An 18,153-nucleotide genomic window follows, 5' to 3' on the forward strand; every position below is an offset into this window, starting at 1 on the left:
ACAAAAACATCTTAATAAATCTTAGCACAACTAAATCTCCATAGCATTTTCACCTAGCATCACAGTCACTCAGTCCTTTGTAGGTTTAAATGCTGGGGGGCTCACCTCCCTCCTTTGAGATGTAGTTCCTTGAGGGCATGAATTCCCAATAGAGAACAGTTTCATCAAAAATTTAAAATCTGATACTTAAAAGTGTCTTTGCAGCTTCTTCATCTGCACTTGCAGCTTCACTAGATACATTAACGTAGAAAGTGTAATGATCCTTGTTAGCATTAAAACATTCAAAACTGACTTCAAAGGAAGGTATTTCAATAGGATTTTTAGCTGTTGTTTTTTTTTAAGACTTCTTCTTAAGGTCTTCTCATTAGTAGTGAGAAAGCATCCTCTGATTGTTTCAAAAGCTGCTAAATTGGTGTTAACCAGTGACTTTGGGTTGTATTTTCTCTATTTATCAATCCTCTATGAACTATAATAGTTTGTGACATAGAAACACATGGTCTATTGTAGCAGAAAGTTATACGCAAATTTAAGTCTTAACACTACTCTCCAAATTATTATAATCTTTATTATACCTTTGCTGGTTTGTTTTCCAAAAAAACCAAAAAAAGTATGTAGATATTTACACATACACAGAAATATATTATAAGCACCTTCAAACTGGATCTGAATATTATTGTTTTATCTTATTTCCTAGTTGCATAAATTTTCAAATGTTTTTAGACAATAGAATATTAAGGAAGAATATAAATAACCTAAAATTATTAATCTTTAATTCTAGATAAACCTATATTGCACATTGATGCTTAAAATCCTACATACATTAAAAACATATGAGAAATGCTTTATAAGAATGTATTTTATTATGAAAATACAAATCACCACAGATACATTTCTACTACTTTGGTAAACGTCACATGTGATTCCCCTTTTCTGAAAGTAGGACACAGCAACAGATCTTGTAGAATCTTTAAAGATTCTGTTTTCACACTCTGATCCTCAGATATTCTGCCATCCTGCTGGTTCAAACAGAGAAGAGTCAAACTGTCAAGTAGAGTTTCACATAAAGACTGGTTTATAGATTTTCATAAATGCATGTTAAAGTTAGGTAAGAAAAACATATAGTAAGATATGAATATTCCCTGCTTCTCACTTCCCTCTGCCAGCCAAGATGAATAGGGCAATGTCTGCCCTTACACATAGGGTCATTGACTAATGTGAATAACAAAGAAGAAATTTTGTCAGTTATTCATTCTCCCAAGAGAACAAAAGAAACACTGCAGAGAAGTTTTTGTTTCAGAACAATTTGATTTTTATTTCAATATTTGGAAGATTGCTATATAATTTGGATAGATGTAGAATCATGTATGAAATAATTATATCAAAATTGTTCTATAGAAACACATTTAAGCTTAAGAAAAATTCCACAAATGGTTGACACATTTTCTGCATTCGAATTTGAACATTTCTTTAAGTGAAATAATTACGATTAATCATGAAATTAAATATAAAAACACAAAAATGGATATCAACTTAGGTACCAGTAGTCTTTATCAATAAAATTCAAGTCAAGGTAAAAATAGAGAGGTATATGATCAAATTGAATTTTATGTCTACTAAAATTAAAGAAGCATGAAAATATGTATTGCAAACTGGCCAATTGACCAGAGAAATTTTCTGAGGAAACCTCTCCATTAACAGAGATAAATGTTAATTTTAAAATGTCTCCTTTTGGAGAATAAATATGACCTTCATATAAATTTTTATTATATGTACTAGACTGGCACATCTAATATTACTTTGAAAAATTATTGAGAAATAAATATCCACAGCCCAAATGAAAAGTAATAAGAATAAACTATATGAAACCTAAGTAAGCCTACATAACCAAAGACCAATAACGAATATATACGATATCATTGCAGTCAGAATTAACTTATGTGTATTTTCCCATTTCCACTTCATGCTTTTCTTTCAAAGTATTACCTTTCTATTGAAAGTATTAAATATGTATCTTATAATATCTTTTAAAAGTGCAAAACACAGAGACTATATTATTATATTTATACTCAAAATATAATAAAGCTTATAAGATCACATGAATCACCTTCACTTGTTAAACATGTAGTTATATTAAATCATTTTAAATTTTATTAATAATATCCCATTGATAGATTGACAATGTGTAATTCTTACATAATGAAGATCCAGTTCTTTCCTTTTTTTTAACTTTTAGATTCTTCACAACTGTAGGCAGGATGTCACTGTTTTCTTGTGGTAAATATTTATATAGGCCAAATGCAATAGCAGTGAAGAAGATAGTAACTACTTTGCAAATAAAACCTGAATTCAAAAAAAATACAGCCATCAGATGTGTCAATTTATTTAGAGCAAAAATGTTTGTGGAAAGAGCCATCTACCAAAGAAAAGGTAAGTATATTTCATCTATAAATGTACCAATTTTCCAATTGTAGAATGCAATTAATGTCATAAACTTATGTCAAGTTACTTAAAGGTAATTTTAAAAATATGTTTACAAAACCTTTTAGACTTCTTAAACAAATAGCCCAAGACAAATGCAAAGTGTGTTACTATTGCACAGAATGTATTAATTTTAAAACATAAAAATATATTTCTACTTTCAGAACTTAATTATCAGCAGAAACTGGAACCTTTTTAAACAACTTCATGCAGCTTTACTCCTTGAAATATTCATCATTTTCCAAATGCCAACAGAAATATTTTAGAAAAATTAATTGACTATGTAAGTTTTTTAATTCATTTTCATTTTTCAAGTTTCGGAAAGTTAATATATTACAGGAATTATATAAAAGTACTTGAACTTTGGGTGCAAATAACCCTGGTCATTAAAGTAAAAAATATTTTACAGCAACAATATCAGTTATCTGACACTATCAATTACAGTGGTTTCAAAGATAAAATAGGAAACATTAATGAGCTATTTGTAATGATGCAATACTTCAAACATTTATTTATAACAGCTGAACACTGCAAACAACCCAAATGTCCATTAATAAGAGCATGAATAAGCTATAGCATATTCATAAAGTGAAACAATACTCAGAAATTTTTTAAAAGCACAAACTACTGCTATAGAATAGCATGGATGAATCTCCCAAAAGCATAACATTAAGCAAGACAGGTGAAAAACTCCACCAGCATGTATTATATTCCATTTGCATAATTTGTAGAACAGGCAAAACCAACATATTTTAATAGAAATATGAAAGGGGTTTATCTGTGGGGGAGGGAAATTGACTAGCCAGGGGCATAGGAGAAATTTCTATAGCTTCTTTTGAGTGCTGGTTCCACAGGTGATTGATAGACTGATAAATTTTTTATTAATTTTTTTGAGTTGATAAAACTTTTGAGAATCTGATGAATGCCACAGCCTTCCTTTATAGAAGACATACAATTGTACAAACAGAATTTTAGGATTCCAAAAACATACTAAAGTTTAATGTGGGCTCCTAGGGCTCATGCATCCCTCTTGAATAAGCCTTGCTCTAGAGTAGTGGTATGCATAGAACTTTCTGTGACAATGGCAGTGTTCTACATCTGCACTGTCCCATAGAATAGTCAAATGTGACCATTAAGCAAGTGAAATTTGGCTGTTGATACTGAAGAACTGAATGTTTAATTGCATTAAATTAAATTTAAATAGCTATGTGTGGGTAATGTCTACCATATTGGACTCTGCAGCTCCAGGATCTCTCACATAGCTGTCTTCAAAGTTTACTGTGATAAAAATCACCTGAGGTGCTTTATTAAAAATATACATTCCTACCACTAATTCTTGGTATTCTAAATAAAGACCTCAGAACTTATATTTTAGCAAACACTCCAAGTGATTCTGATTCAAGTGACTCATGGAATAGAATTTAAATACTGGTTTACACTAAATTGCTGCAAATGCATATTCCTATTTCAGTTTCCTGTATTTGCCCTTTCTGACTGTAATTCCCTATGTTCTGTATTATCATTATCCCTTTTAGTAGCTCCCTAGTAGGATTTCTAATAGTTCATCAATTTTCTCAATTATATGCCACGTTTGAAAATAGCTAAGCATATTACAGTTATATCTAAAATGAAAACTAAAAGGTTCAGCAGACTTTCTCAAGAATAATGCCTAGTTTTGTTGAATTATCTCTGAGAAATTAATTTTGACTTCTTAAATGCCATTTTTGACTTTTTAAAATTTTTAAAAATTTATTTAGTGTTCAGTATTGACTAATAAGCTCACTGGACAATTGACTTCTGATTTAGAAGGCATTGCTGAATACTGTTTATCAAACAGATATTTGTTACTGTTAAATATTAGAGTCTATCATTATGTGGTTCTTTGAATTACTGAACCCACTCAGTAAAATCACAAAACATATAAACACTTTTAAATGTTTAGCACACCAGAAGTATCTATACAATAAAACCACTGAAAGTTAATGCTGATTAAGGCTTCAGAAATTATGTAGTCCAACATCTTCATTTCACAAGAAGATCTAGTGAATTTCCCGAAGTAATACAAGCATATCTAGACTTTCCCCAACACTTTGACCATATCACTATAGCATCCCAATTTTCTATATCTCTTATTTATTCAACAATACTGAATGTTTGCTATATGTCGGCCCTGTTTTATCACTGAGCAAAAGGGACGATGTGAAATTTACATTTAAGTGGGATAAGAGTATTTTGATACTTTCCAGTGGTGAAAAATTTCTTTTTTAAATTATCCAATCTCTTTTACTGCAGAAACGGAAAGGGCCATAAGGTCAAGCAACTTAGTTGTATATGTATACAGGCAAAATTGTTTCCCAAATTGAAATTCTGCTAATCATCACCCTTTATTCAGGAATAACATAAAACAATTGTGTAGTTAATGCAATGTCTCAAATATTTACATCAGTTCTATAGTAATTAGTTTCTAAAATATTTTGTATATAATAATATACGCTTCTTTAATAATCAAAGTATCCATTTGTTCTTAGTTTATTATGACTATAGCTTACTCTAAACCATAAGTTTTTAAAAACAATTGTACCTAGAGTCTGTCATACAGAGTGAAGTAAGTCAGAAAGAGAAAAACAAACACCGTATGCTAACACATATATATGGAATGTAAAAAAAAAAAAAAAAAGGGTCATGAAGAACCTAGGGGCAGGACTGGAATAAAGACGCAGACCTACCAGAGAATGGACTTGAGGACAGGGGGAGGGGGAAGGGTAAGCTGAGACAAAGTGAGAGAGTGGCATGGACATAGATAGATACACTACCAAATGTAAAACTGATAGCTAGTGGGAAGCAGCCGCACAGCACAGGGAGATCAGCTCCGTGCTTTGTGACCACCTAGAGGGGTGGGATAGGGAGGGTGGGAGGGAGGGAGATGCAAGAGGGAAGAGATATCGGGATATACGTATATGTATAGCTGATTCACTTTGTTATAAAGCAGAAACTAACACACCATTGTAAAGCAATTATACTCCAATAAAGATGTTAAAAAATTTTTAAATAAAAACAATTTTACTTCTCAATATTCTTCAATAGATATCACTTACATACTCCTGCCAACAGGTAGGCCATTTTTGTCTTGTTATAGATCCAACAACTTCCAATGCTTCCACAGCGCTCAGTATCCCGAAGGATGCAAGAAGTTTCTCCTACTATTTTAAAAATTACTGGTCCAGGTATAGTCCCTATGAAAAAAGAAATGATTGTAAATTCACCATGAAAACACTGTAGGTTGGGATCAGAATGATTTTATCCTAAATGTAAACTTATATATTTAGTCATCATCACTGTAAACATATCATTTAAAGTTATCTAAGAAGTTGCTTATCAATAGGATTGTTAAAAACTGAAAATGTAATTGAGTGTTTTCAAAAATCCCTATCCCTGTAGATATAAAAAAAAGCTAGCAGATTTTCATCTTCTTAGAATGATATGCATGTTGTTATTTATTGACATCTCAACATTTTGTTAATTTCTAAATGAAAAACTTAGGAGAAAGTATTTAAAACAGAGATACTAAATATTGATTTTGTGAACTCAATATATCTCCTAAGATTTCAAATTGTGAAATTTTCAATGACTGAAAATTTAGTTTTGAAATGCAGTGTATGCCTGTTATGTATCAAGATATTGCGAAAATAACTGAAAATGTAAATGCTTTGGCATGTTTGTAGCAGCCCTAGCTTCAGAAGAGCTCATATGCAGAGGAATAGTTGCGTGCTGCCTGAGGGAAATCTCTATATACTCACAGAGACACTTCCTCAGCAACAGTATTGCTTTCAGGTAAAAGTGAATGCAGTCTTTAAATAAAAATAAATAAATAAATAAATAAATAAATAAATAAATGCCACTCCAAAGGCATTAGAACTGGGTTTTCAGAACTAACATATCTAATGATTGACCACCTTCCTTAAGAAATTATCGGAGTGCTCATGCCTCATGACTTTTTGATTCCTGCCCACTGCCCTGCATATTGATCTAGCTATAGAACAATTTCTCTGATCCCCATTAGAGCCACACTTAAATTTTTCTACTTTCTTGACTCCATTTATCATATGGCTTTCAGTCTTCAATCCAGTCTAATCTTGTTTCCTTACCCCACCAATAATTTTAATCAACTTCTTGAATCAGAGCTCCTAATATAGTCATAATGTGGATTTGAAAGCTATTTTTTGCATAAGAAAGCCTGAAGTACACAGTGCATCACCCTCAGCAAAACCAATTTGTTCTTTGGATATAAATCTTTTAAAACATCAGATTCACTGTCTTTGGTAATGAGAAATTTTTAAAGCACTAGTCTAGGTTAATGACTTCTCAAACATGCAAGCAATGTAAAATATAGTTTCTATGCTTATATGTGCTTTGTTTCAGCTTACCAAACCACTTGTGTAAGCTTGAAGAATATACTTCTGATCAAAAAGATTCTCTTCTAACTGAATATAATATTAATGCATATTTTATATGACAGGATAGGCTTTACAGTATTATCTTTTTTTTTTTTTTTTTTGCGGTATGCGGGCCTCTCACTGTTGTGGTCTCGCCCGTTGCGGAGCACAGGCTCCGGACGCGCAGGCTCAGCGGCCATGGCTTACGGGCTTAGCCGCTCCGCGGCATGTGGGATCTTCCCAGACCAGGGCACGAACCCGTGTCCCCTGCATCGGCAGGCGGACTCTCAACCACTGCGCCACCGGGGAAGCCCCAAGTATTATCTTTTTTACACTAAGTATTGTCTCCTAAATTCTGTAAAGCAGCTCCCCCATTCACTTGTTTTGTGTCAGTTTATCATAATTATTCATTTGAAATTCTAAATATACATGTTGACACATGTATAAATCAAAAAAGAAACCATTCAATTCAATGTAATAATAGATTGCCAAAAGTCCATACCAAATATTCTCAAAATCACAAAGGTCACACCCATGGCCAGAGAACGTTGTTTGTCGGATACAATCCTGCAAGCAAATAGCAATGATATCATGAAAAATCATTATTATTAGCTGTAAAGAATGTTTGCTAGGTTCAGGGGTAATTTTTTTCCCTGTGCATCCATTAGACTAAGGATCTTTGGCCAGTTAACAAAGTTCAATCTGGGTGAATTAACTGCAACTCTTCCCATGTTTCCATATTCTGCCCCCTGCCAACCAATTCTAAAGCTACTTGTGCTTCACTAGGAGGAATCATTTATGGCCCAAACTCTCCGCCCCAGCCTTGGCTGAAAAAAATTTAGCACTACCTTTCATACTTCTCATTCTTCATTCTGTGGTGCACATCCACTGTTTCAGATTTCTTCCTTTTGTCCCTGTGAAACTTACTCTCTACCTTTCTCTACCTTGCTCTCCATTTAGGTAATGGACTACATCAATGGGCTCTCTTGCCTCTGGCTACTGATTGGGTTATGCCAATAGGGTGCTCCAGAGTGAGAAAGGAAGGTGAAGTTCAGGTCTTCATTCCCAGGCTCCCTCTCTGCAGTTACCCAAGTTGACTGGGTCACTAGGCAAAGCAGTACCCTCTACAGGTCTCTCTTCTTCTTACCCTTGTTTCCCTTTGGGTGTTGGGTGGTAACAGACCTGAAGTACTACACTATACTTTGGGATTCCTTATACCCTGCCCACATTTTAAATAGCCACATTATTCAACCTTACTTGAATTGTCCTAATTTGAGGGTACCATCTCTTTTCGGTTGGACCTCTGACTTTTACCCTCACTATTCAAAAGTTAAAATAAATAAGAAATAACTTTCTCAAATATGAAGAATGAAGATCTCTGTATTTTGTATTGGTCAAGTATTTGTTTTAAAAAGAAAAATAATGTATAAAAATCACATATTAGTATTTTGGAAAATAAACTAAAATACAACAAAAAAAATCAACCCTTGAACATTTTAGAAAGTAAAGAAATAAAAGCTACATTTTAAATGGATATTTTAAATAAATCCTATGCTTATCCTTTATTTCATTGTTCTGGAACTTGAATAATAAACAAGTATGACAATATTGTCATCCAAAATGACTCAATTTATTAAAATGTAGCATATGTTCAGTACTTTATGACTATTTTGTAAAAAGTGAGATAATTCCACCTGTATCAACCTGGTAAAAATATATGTTCTTTCCTCAAATATTTACTACTAGGAAATGAAAACATATTTACCAATTCTTAAAAGATAGTGATGTTTCTAAATGAAACATAATTTAACTTTTATTATGAGCAGATTCATTAAAGACATATAAAGGAAGTAAAGTGTCACATTTTAGAACCACACTTTAGGATAAAGTTTTTGGTATAAAATAGAAATGTGGGTCATATGCCTAACTAAAATTTAGCATTCTGCTTCATTTAGCATAAGCAGTTTTTTTATATGTAGTATAATAATGGTGTTCTCTGAAGTATATAAAGAGCTAACAATAACTCATAATTATTAACAAATATTTATGTATCTTCAGTTTGATTATAACTTTATTTCTGATATACAAAAACAATGAAAAGATGAATGATTCCCATAATTTTCCAAAATCAGTTAAATGAACAGCAAAACAAGAAATAATATGCATAAAACACAATTTTTTAGTGAAAAACATTACTATGTTTTAAGAATAAAGTGATTTTTTTTGGTATTTTGTCTAGGGAGTAAGGCTATGATGGTATGGTTTAAGAATTTCATGGAATAAACAAAATATTGGTTAGTACTCTTCCAAGATGTAAAAGACAGCTACCAATATCTCTTATGACTTCTAAATATATATTTTCAGTCCATATCTTTCTTGAATTCTAGACTTAAGTTCCTATCACACACAAAAGTTGCTCTTCCCCTGGTGCTCCCTCTCACAAGAAATGGAATCATCACCCATGCAGTTTTCAAGCCCAAAACCTGGAAAGAGGCATGCTTGAAAGAGTATTCTTTTCCTCATTCATCACAATCAATAATAAAATACTGTGATTTTTATAAATAACTTTTTTTATATATCTCTCTGATTTTCTTCATCTCTAATTCTACTGGCCTATTCCAAGCGTGTATTTTTTGCCTGAAGAAAATAAAACAATTTCCTAACTTATCTGCCAACAACCATTTTTATCCCTGCATAGAGCCACAGTGATTTTTTTAAGGTAAAATTCTGATTATTTCACTAACCCACTAGGAACCTTCAATGGCTCATCAGTCTCATTGCATGCCACCTCACAACTTTTGCCTTTACCACCTTCTTTGTTTACGACATTCTATCATACAACACTCTTATATAGCTATTTCTTGCACTCAGAGTCAGAGTCTTTGCATACATTTTTCCCACTGTGTGAAATTCTCATCCCCCATCTTTTAGGACTTAGCTTAAATGTGATTTCCTTAAGGACACCCTCTCTGAATCCCCAGAGAGGAGATTTAGTTTAGATTGTCCCATAATTCTCTCTTGGCATTCTTCTACATTTTTTTTGCAGTATGTTTTAATATTACAATTGAAAACTTATTAGTGAAACTACTTTCTTTTTTTTTTCCTATCGTGCCACCCTCCAAAGTCCATCAGAGAAGCAGGAATCTGGTCACTTCTGTTCCTCTTTTATTTCACCTTTTTCCCTTTAAGTGCTCATCCACCTTCTTGTTTAAATCCATGGTAACTATCACAGGTGAGAATACATACACATATTAAAATAATGATGGATGGGGACTTCCCTGGTGGCGCAGTGGTTAAGAATCTGCCTGCCAATGCAGGGGGCACTGTTTGATCCCTGGTCCGGGAGGATCCCACATGCTGCAGAGCGGCTGGGCCTGTGCGCCACAACTACTGAGCCTGCACTCTAGAGCCCATGTGCCACAAGAAATAAAAAAATAATAATAATAATAATTAATTAATTAAATAATGAGGGATGGAAGGGAAAGAAATGAAGAACTAATTTTTCTTAATGATCACCTTGATGGAGCGAGAACTGACAAATCATGATATTGATACTTTTCTGTTTAGACTTAAGCCTCACACAGCTTCAGATTTCATCAGAATTCTCCAGAGGAAAAAGAATGGTGTCATTCCTGGCCCCATTTGGTCACCAGAAACTATGTCAGTTTGCTTGCCCCCTAGTGTGACACTCTACCTAGACCTAGTCCATGTTGTCAGCATCTACCCCTCATCAAGAATTGACAAGAATGTCAGGGACAGCTTTAGATCCCTATTTCATCTCTAAAAGCTTCTGCTCTCTCTGGAATTTTAATCCCTCTAGTCCTCTGCCACTTTGTGCCTTTACATATATGATTTTTAATTTAACCCAGCTTTTCTAGCTATCCTTTGTAGGAGCATTGGCCTGCAATGCTATTCCATCCCACACCACTTCCATGACATTAGCACTTGATAATGATTTCACAATTGATGTATTTGGTTTTGACTTTTATTGTACTTTTTAAAAAATTAAACTCTGTTGAATTTGAAGTTTGATTATATTTTGGAAAGCTATACAAAGACCACATGCTGGAGAGACACGCTTACTTATACCCCTGCTCTCATCTGCTCTCATTCCTATCCCATCCCTTTAGGTTATCATTTTCATCACTTTCTTGTTTATACCTTCACAGTGTTTCTTTATGAAAATACAAATGATTATAAATGCATACCTCTATACTCTCATTTCTTCAGAGGAAGTAGCAAACTATTGGGTTGGCCAGAAAGTTTGTTCAGGTTTTCTGTAACATCTCATGGAAAAACCTGAATGAACTTTTTGGTGAACCCCATATATTGACTGTTCTGTACCTGATTTTTTCATGTTACAATATATTCTTAAGATCCCCTCCTATATGAACATAGAGCCCCTCCCTATTTGTTTTCACTTTCATTATATTACATTCTGCAAAAATGAAATCATCTACTCAACCTGTCTGTTGCTCTTTCACACTTAGTTTTTTCCCAGTGTTTGTTGTTTCATGTATATAGTACATACACAATATGTGGTTGTATGTAATATAGATAGCCTTATGGATGTAAATATATTTTTTTGCAGGATATCTGCAAAAAGGATTTCAAGTACAAGTGCTAGCATAAAGGGTAAACATATCTGCAATTTTTTGAAGTATTAAAGATACTCTTTTCATCAGAGTTGCACCATTTTGTGCTCTTTCAAGCAATATATGAAAGTACTTTTTTCTATACAGCCACATAAACAGATCTATTATCAATGTTTTATTCCTGTCACCTAGGTACATAAGAAATACTATCACATAAAAATTTTAAATTCTATGACCTTTACTGTAGGTATGGCTGAACATCCTTTCATATTTGTATTTTGTTTTCTTTGATGCTTTTCCACTTTTCTATTGGGATGTTAATCTTAGGAGAGCTTTACTTATTAGAGGAATCAATCTTTTATAGAATATGAGTTGCATAAATTCATTGTTCCTTGGCTTTTGACTTTGCTTATTATTTTTAATTTTATGGACTAAAATTTATCAGTCTTTCCCTTATGACTTCCAGATTTTTAGTCATAGTAACAAATACCTTCACCTTTCAAAAATAATAATGAGGGCTTCCCTGGTGGCGCAGTGGTTGAGAATCTGCCTGCTAATGCAGGGGACACGGGTTCGAGCCCTGATCTGGGAGGATCCCACATGCCACGGAGCAACTAGGCCCGTGAGCCACAACTACTGAGCCTGCATATCTGGAGCCTGTGCTCCGCAACAAGAGAGGCGGCGATAGTCAGAGGCCCGCGCACCGCGATGAAGAGTGGCCCCCGCTTGCCACAACTAGAGAAAACCCTCGCACAGAGACAAAGACCCAACACAGCAAAAATAAATAAATAAATTACTAAACTCCTACCCCCAACATCTAAAATAATAATAATAATGAAATTAGCTGATTTTTTTTACCACTTGTATTATTTAATTTTTTTTACATTTAACTCTTTGTCCCATTTGAGTTTTTCCTGTTGTATCATATGGGCTCTGGATATAATTTTTTCCCCAAAGTCTATCCCCATTATACCCAAACCACTTTCTTAAAAGTCCATTTTTGATGCACTTATTTAGAATTTTACTTGCATTATATTAAATTCCTATATGAGTTGAGATCTATTTCTAGACTTAATGTCAGTCTATTCATAAGTCAATATTATATTGCTTCAGTGTTGAGACTTTATGGTGCATTTTAGCTTATGAGGCTAAGCCTCAGTTACTGTGCTTCTTTGTTTCAGATTTCCAAGCTACTCTTATTTTTCCATAAAAACTTTAGAATCAGGTTTTATAGTTCAATAATTCCACTAGTACTTTCATTATCACATTAAAATTATGAATTAACTTAAGGAGAACCGATCCATTGGTGGTGTTAGGTCTTCCTATTCAATAATATGAGATATATCTTTTCAAATTGTTCAAGTCAGTTTTTGTGACATTCAAGTGTGTTTCATTTTATTTTGAAACTATTTTTATTTTGAAATTATTATTTATTTTGAAACTCACAGGTAGTTGTAAAAATAGTACAAAGCATCATGTGTACCCTCACCCAGTATCCCTAAATGGTGAAATCTTATAGAACTGTAATATAATATTAAAACCAGGAAACTGACATTGGCTTGCTGCTGTTAACCAGACTACAGACCTTATTTTGTTTTCATTTTTCAGTTAATATACGTTAAATTTTTTTAACTGAATTTGTTTGTGTGTGAGTGTGTGTGTGTATAGCTCAAATATATCTGCTATTTTTTATATGCTGTTACCTTACCAAATAGTTAGCTAAATGTACTGGCTATTATTTCTTTTTTTATAAATTTATTTTTGGCTGCATTTGGTCTTCGTTGCTGCGTGTGGGCTTTCTCTAGCTGCAGAGAGTGGGGGCTACTCTTTGTTGTGGTGCACGGGCTTCTCATTGCGATGGCTTCTCTTGTTGCGAAACACGGGTTCTAGGCACATGGGCTTCAGTAGTTGTGGCACGGGGCCTCAGTAGTTGTGGCTCACGGGCTTAGTTGCTCTGCGGCATGTGGGATCTTCCCAGACCAGGGCTCGAACCCGTGTCCCCTGCATTGGCAGGCGGATTCTTAACCACTCCGCCACCAGGGAAGTCCTATTATTTCTAATGCAATGTAAAAAGAACTAATAATATTGCTCTAGGAAGTTTTACTGTGACTGGGTAGATAAATACTGGAGTTCAAATGTCACCAAAAGTGAAGGATCCTATGTTCAACATACCTTTCAATCAGGACCTCTTGAAAGACAATACTCTAGGATAAAGGACAATCTGAAAATTGATAAGGTCTTTAAAAAACTTAAACCTATCCTTAAATCAGCTAAATTCCTGCTTGGTTTACAGGGAACTGTTCCTATTCTACCTTCCTTAATAAAGCTATTGTAAAATATTTTTGGAGTTATTAATGTTCAGAGTCTCTATTATTTTTGGTACACAAAATCTCACATGATTAAAAATAATTATAGGAGTTATAAGAGAGTCAAGAGAAAAAAATGAAATTTAAATAGTACTACAGAATATTCAGATACTAGATATCTGACAGACATTTTAAATTTAGAGGATTAATATGTCCAAGAAAACAGATGACAAGATAGAGAATATTATCAGAGAACTAGAATCTATTAAAAAGAAATAAAATTCTATAACAGAAAAGTACACTAATTATAACGAACTCATAGGTGAATTTAACAACTAATTAGACACAGGGGATGGTAGAATTAGTAAACTAGAGTACAGGTAACTGGAAAAGCTGGTGGAAATATTATTAATACATTAGAGATCAGTGAAAAAACTTTAGTCTGAAGCACAGAGCATAAAAACAAATGAAAACAGAAAGTAAAAAAAGAATAAAAGATACATGGATATAGTGAAAGGTTTACAATATGTGTAACTGATATCCAAAAGGTGAGTAGATAAGGAATGGAGCAGAAGCAATATTTGAAGAAAGAATAGTTAAGTATTTTCCAAAACCAATGAAAGATACTGTGGTAGATAATCACTCAACATGGCTATCATTGATTCCTCTTTTCCCCCAATACATGCTTGTTGCTCCTGACATCAAGAGATGGAATCTAATCACCCTCTTTTTGAAACATGACTTTTTTGACAAATAGAATGCAGAAGAGTGACATTCTTGGACTTTCAGCCTAGGTCTAATGAAGCCTTGCAGTTTATGCCTTGTACCTTATGCCTGGGTCTCTTAGAACACTAAAACCTGGGATGTTCCCTTTTGGAATTCTTGTACTTTGTTAGCAGACGTTTAAGTTACATAAAGAAGCTTCTATGACCAATCAACAGCTCCACCTAGGCTCCTAGGAAAATTTAGCCTAAATTGTCAGCCATCTAGGAAATCTAACCCAGTCATGCTATCAGGTAACTCAAATGTTATGTGCCATCTGACCACAAGCTCAAGAGAAACCTTAAGCAAGAACTACCCTGTTGAGCCCAGTCAACTCGCAGAGCCATGAAAGATAAGGATAAATTGTTGTTGTTAAGTGATTAAACTTGGGATGCTTTGTTACTGTTATGGACTGATTTCTGTTCCCTCCAAAATTTATATGCCAAAAATCCTAACTCCCAGTACTTTGGAATGCCATCATATTGGATACAGGGTTTTACAGAGGTAATTAAGTTAAAATGAGGTCAGTTGGGTAGGCCCTAATCCAATATAACTGGTGTCATTATAAGAAGAGAAAATATGGACATAGACATTCACAGAGTGAAGATAATGTGAAGACTCAGGAAAAGATAGCCATCTACAAGCCATGGATATCTGGAACAGACCCTGCCTTCATAGCCATCAGAAGGAACCAACCTTGCACCAACTGTACACTTCTAAATAACACATGGTTTAAATGAAAAATACATTGAAAGGCATATTTGAATTGAAAGTATGAGTAAAAATATATATCAAGACTTCTGGGATGCAGCTAAATTTATACTTGGATAGAAAAGGCATATATACCAATAGACAGAAGATATAGGTGAATAAAATAAAAATACTAAAAACATAGAAGTAAAATGATAGAAATTATAAAGATAAAAGCAGAAAGATTTGTTAGTCACACACACACACACATTCAATTTTTAATTTAAAACATTCTCACAAAGAAATTCTAGGCCAGGTACATGACAAGTGAGTTCTTCCGAAGACTTAATTAAAAAATAATACCAGGGCTTCCCTGGTGGCGCAGTGGTTGAGAGTCCGCCTGCCGATGCAGGGGACGCGGGTTTGTGCCCTGGTCCGGGAAGATCCCACATGCCGCGGAGCGGCTGGGCCCGTGAGCCATGACTGCTGAGCCTGCGTGTCCGGAGCCTGTGCTCCGCAATGGGAGAGGCCATGGCAGTGAGAGGCGCACGTACCGCAAGGGAGAAAGAAAGAGAAAAAAAAAAAAAAAAAATAATAATAATACCATACCTCCATAAATTAGTCCATATATTAAGGGAAGAGGAAATATTTCTCAACTTATTTTATGAAACCAGAGTAACACTGATGCCAAAACCTAACAAGCACATTAATAAGGGAAAATTATAAGGCAACCTTATTCATGAATATAGATGCAAAAATTCTAAACAAAGTATCAGCAAATTGAATCAAGCAACTGACTAAATCCAATTTATTCCTAGAATAAAGTAGAGGTATCATATTGCAATCATCTCAATAGATGCATCAAATGCATTTGATAAATTTTAAAATTTATTAATTAAAAAATGTTTCAGTGAACTAGAAATAGAAACAAACTGGCTTATCCTGATAGATGGTACCAATATCACACTTAAGGGTAAATTTACAGCAAATTTTATATCTAACAATAAAATACCAAAAACCTTCATCTTGATGGGCATAAAAAACAAGTATACCATCACTACTTCTATTCAACATTGTACAGGGTATCTTAATCAGTGCAAGAGAAAAGCGTTGGAGAAGAAGAAGTAAAAATCATTATTTGCAGATTGTGATTATGTACTGTGGAAAAAGGAACTTCAGCATGTAGTCAGTATTGCTAAGAGAGCTCTTTAAAATGGAGCTGGAAGGCCATTAAGGAAGCAGGGCTTATGCACATCCTCACCAGCTGGAACCATGAACTTTTGAATTGGGCTAAACCACAAATATTCCAAGGACTCTACAAGAAAACCTGCAACCTGTCACAGTAACGAACTTTTCCCTCCCTCTAGTGGTAGCCTTTTGCTACGAATCACGTAAAGATAAGAATAGCTTTGGCTTGCCAGTACCAATTATAATTCTTTTGAAACAACTTTTGCAACCTTGTTGGGTTTTTTGCCTTTATAAACCCCTGTCTTTTATCTCCTCCTAGGAACACATTTTCAACTCTTGCTCAGATCAGTGTCTCCTGAATTGGAATTCTCAGACGCCAAATAAAGCCTTTAATCTACCAACTAACTATTAGAAATTAATATGAACACAGTCACAGAATACAAGGTCAAAGCAATAAGAATGAATTGCATTTCCTTCATACCGGTAATAAACAACTATTTTATACTATGCTATACTAAATATCAAAAACATCAGTTACCTAGGAATGAATCTAATGAAGGAGGTTTAAGACCTCAACTCTGAAAAAGAAAATTATGAAACATTATTGGAGAAATAAATGAAGATTTAAATAACTGAAGGAATCATACTTCATTGATTGATCAAGAGACTCAGTGTGGTAAGTATAGCAATGCTCCCAAATTGATTCAAAGACATTCCAATCCAAATCTCAGCATGTTTTTTTATGGACATTAACTAGGTGATTTTAATCACCTAGAAATACAAAGTGCCGAGAATTGCCAAGATAATCTCAAAGATGGACTTACAACAAAGACTGATGTAAATATTCACAAAAAATACACAGCAATTAAGACTGTAATGTTGGTACCGGGATGCTCAAATAGACCAATGGAACAGAACAGAGTGCAGAAATAGAACCACATATATAGAGTCTGCTGGTGCATGTCTGTGGGGAAAAGACAGCCTTTAAATAAACGGTGGTGAGTCAATTAGTATCCATCCAAAAATGATGAACCTGGGTCCCAACTTTATACAAAAAATATCATTCCCAGTTGAATTATTGATTTTATAATCTCTTATTAAAATAACATAAGAAATATCCACATGACTTTGATCAGGCAAAGATTTCTTAAACAGGACATTAAAATTAAAAATTTATTTCACTCAAAAGATGCCATTATCAGAGTGAAAAGGCAAGTCATAGAGTTGAAGATATTTGTCATGAATATATATGTCAAATGACTCCCACATTTGGAGTATATAAAGAAATTCTGCAAATCAATAATAAAAAAGACAGACAACCCAATGTAAAAATAGACAAAAGAACAGAAAAGACATTTGACAAAATTGCACATTCCTATGGCTAATGAATAAAGGAAAACATGCTCAATAATATTAATCCTCTGAATAGGGAAATTAAAAGTACAATGAAATATCAACACTTATACACCTATCAAAATTGCTTGAGTTTAAGAACAATTAACAATAGACTGCTAGAAGAATGAACTAGTGCAAATACTTTAAAAATTTATTAAAAAGCTTAACATACATATGACTCAGCAATTCTGCTGTTTATATGTGTACTCAATAGAAATGTATTCATATGTTTTCCAGAAAACAAGTAAAAGAATGTTCATAGAAACAGCATATTAGCCCTAAAGTGGAAACAACATTAACTACAGA

The 18,153-nt window shown here is 33.7% G+C and overlaps 1 protein-coding gene across 1 annotated transcript in view; it reads right to left on the reverse strand.

The window, feature by feature from the left end:
* Positions 1-811: 811 nt before the first annotated feature.
* Positions 812-18,153, reverse strand: part of SLCO6A1 (solute carrier organic anion transporter family member 6A1) — a 97,951-nt gene continuing 80,609 nt past the window's right edge. The window contains 6 exon segments of the mRNA XM_030759682.2: positions 812-888; positions 891-939; positions 942-1,033; positions 2,194-2,340; positions 5,574-5,711; positions 7,414-7,478. Coding sequence (XP_030615542.2) covers positions 812-888; positions 891-939; positions 942-1,033; positions 2,194-2,340; positions 5,574-5,711; positions 7,414-7,478 — 568 coding nt within the window.

Source organism: Delphinapterus leucas, chromosome 3 (assembly GCF_059928025.1).
Source record: "Delphinapterus leucas isolate spDelLeu-1000000601 "Yukka" chromosome 3, BTC_Dleu_Yukka2, whole genome shotgun sequence".
Lineage (NCBI taxonomy): Eukaryota > Metazoa > Chordata > Mammalia > Artiodactyla > Monodontidae > Delphinapterus > Delphinapterus leucas.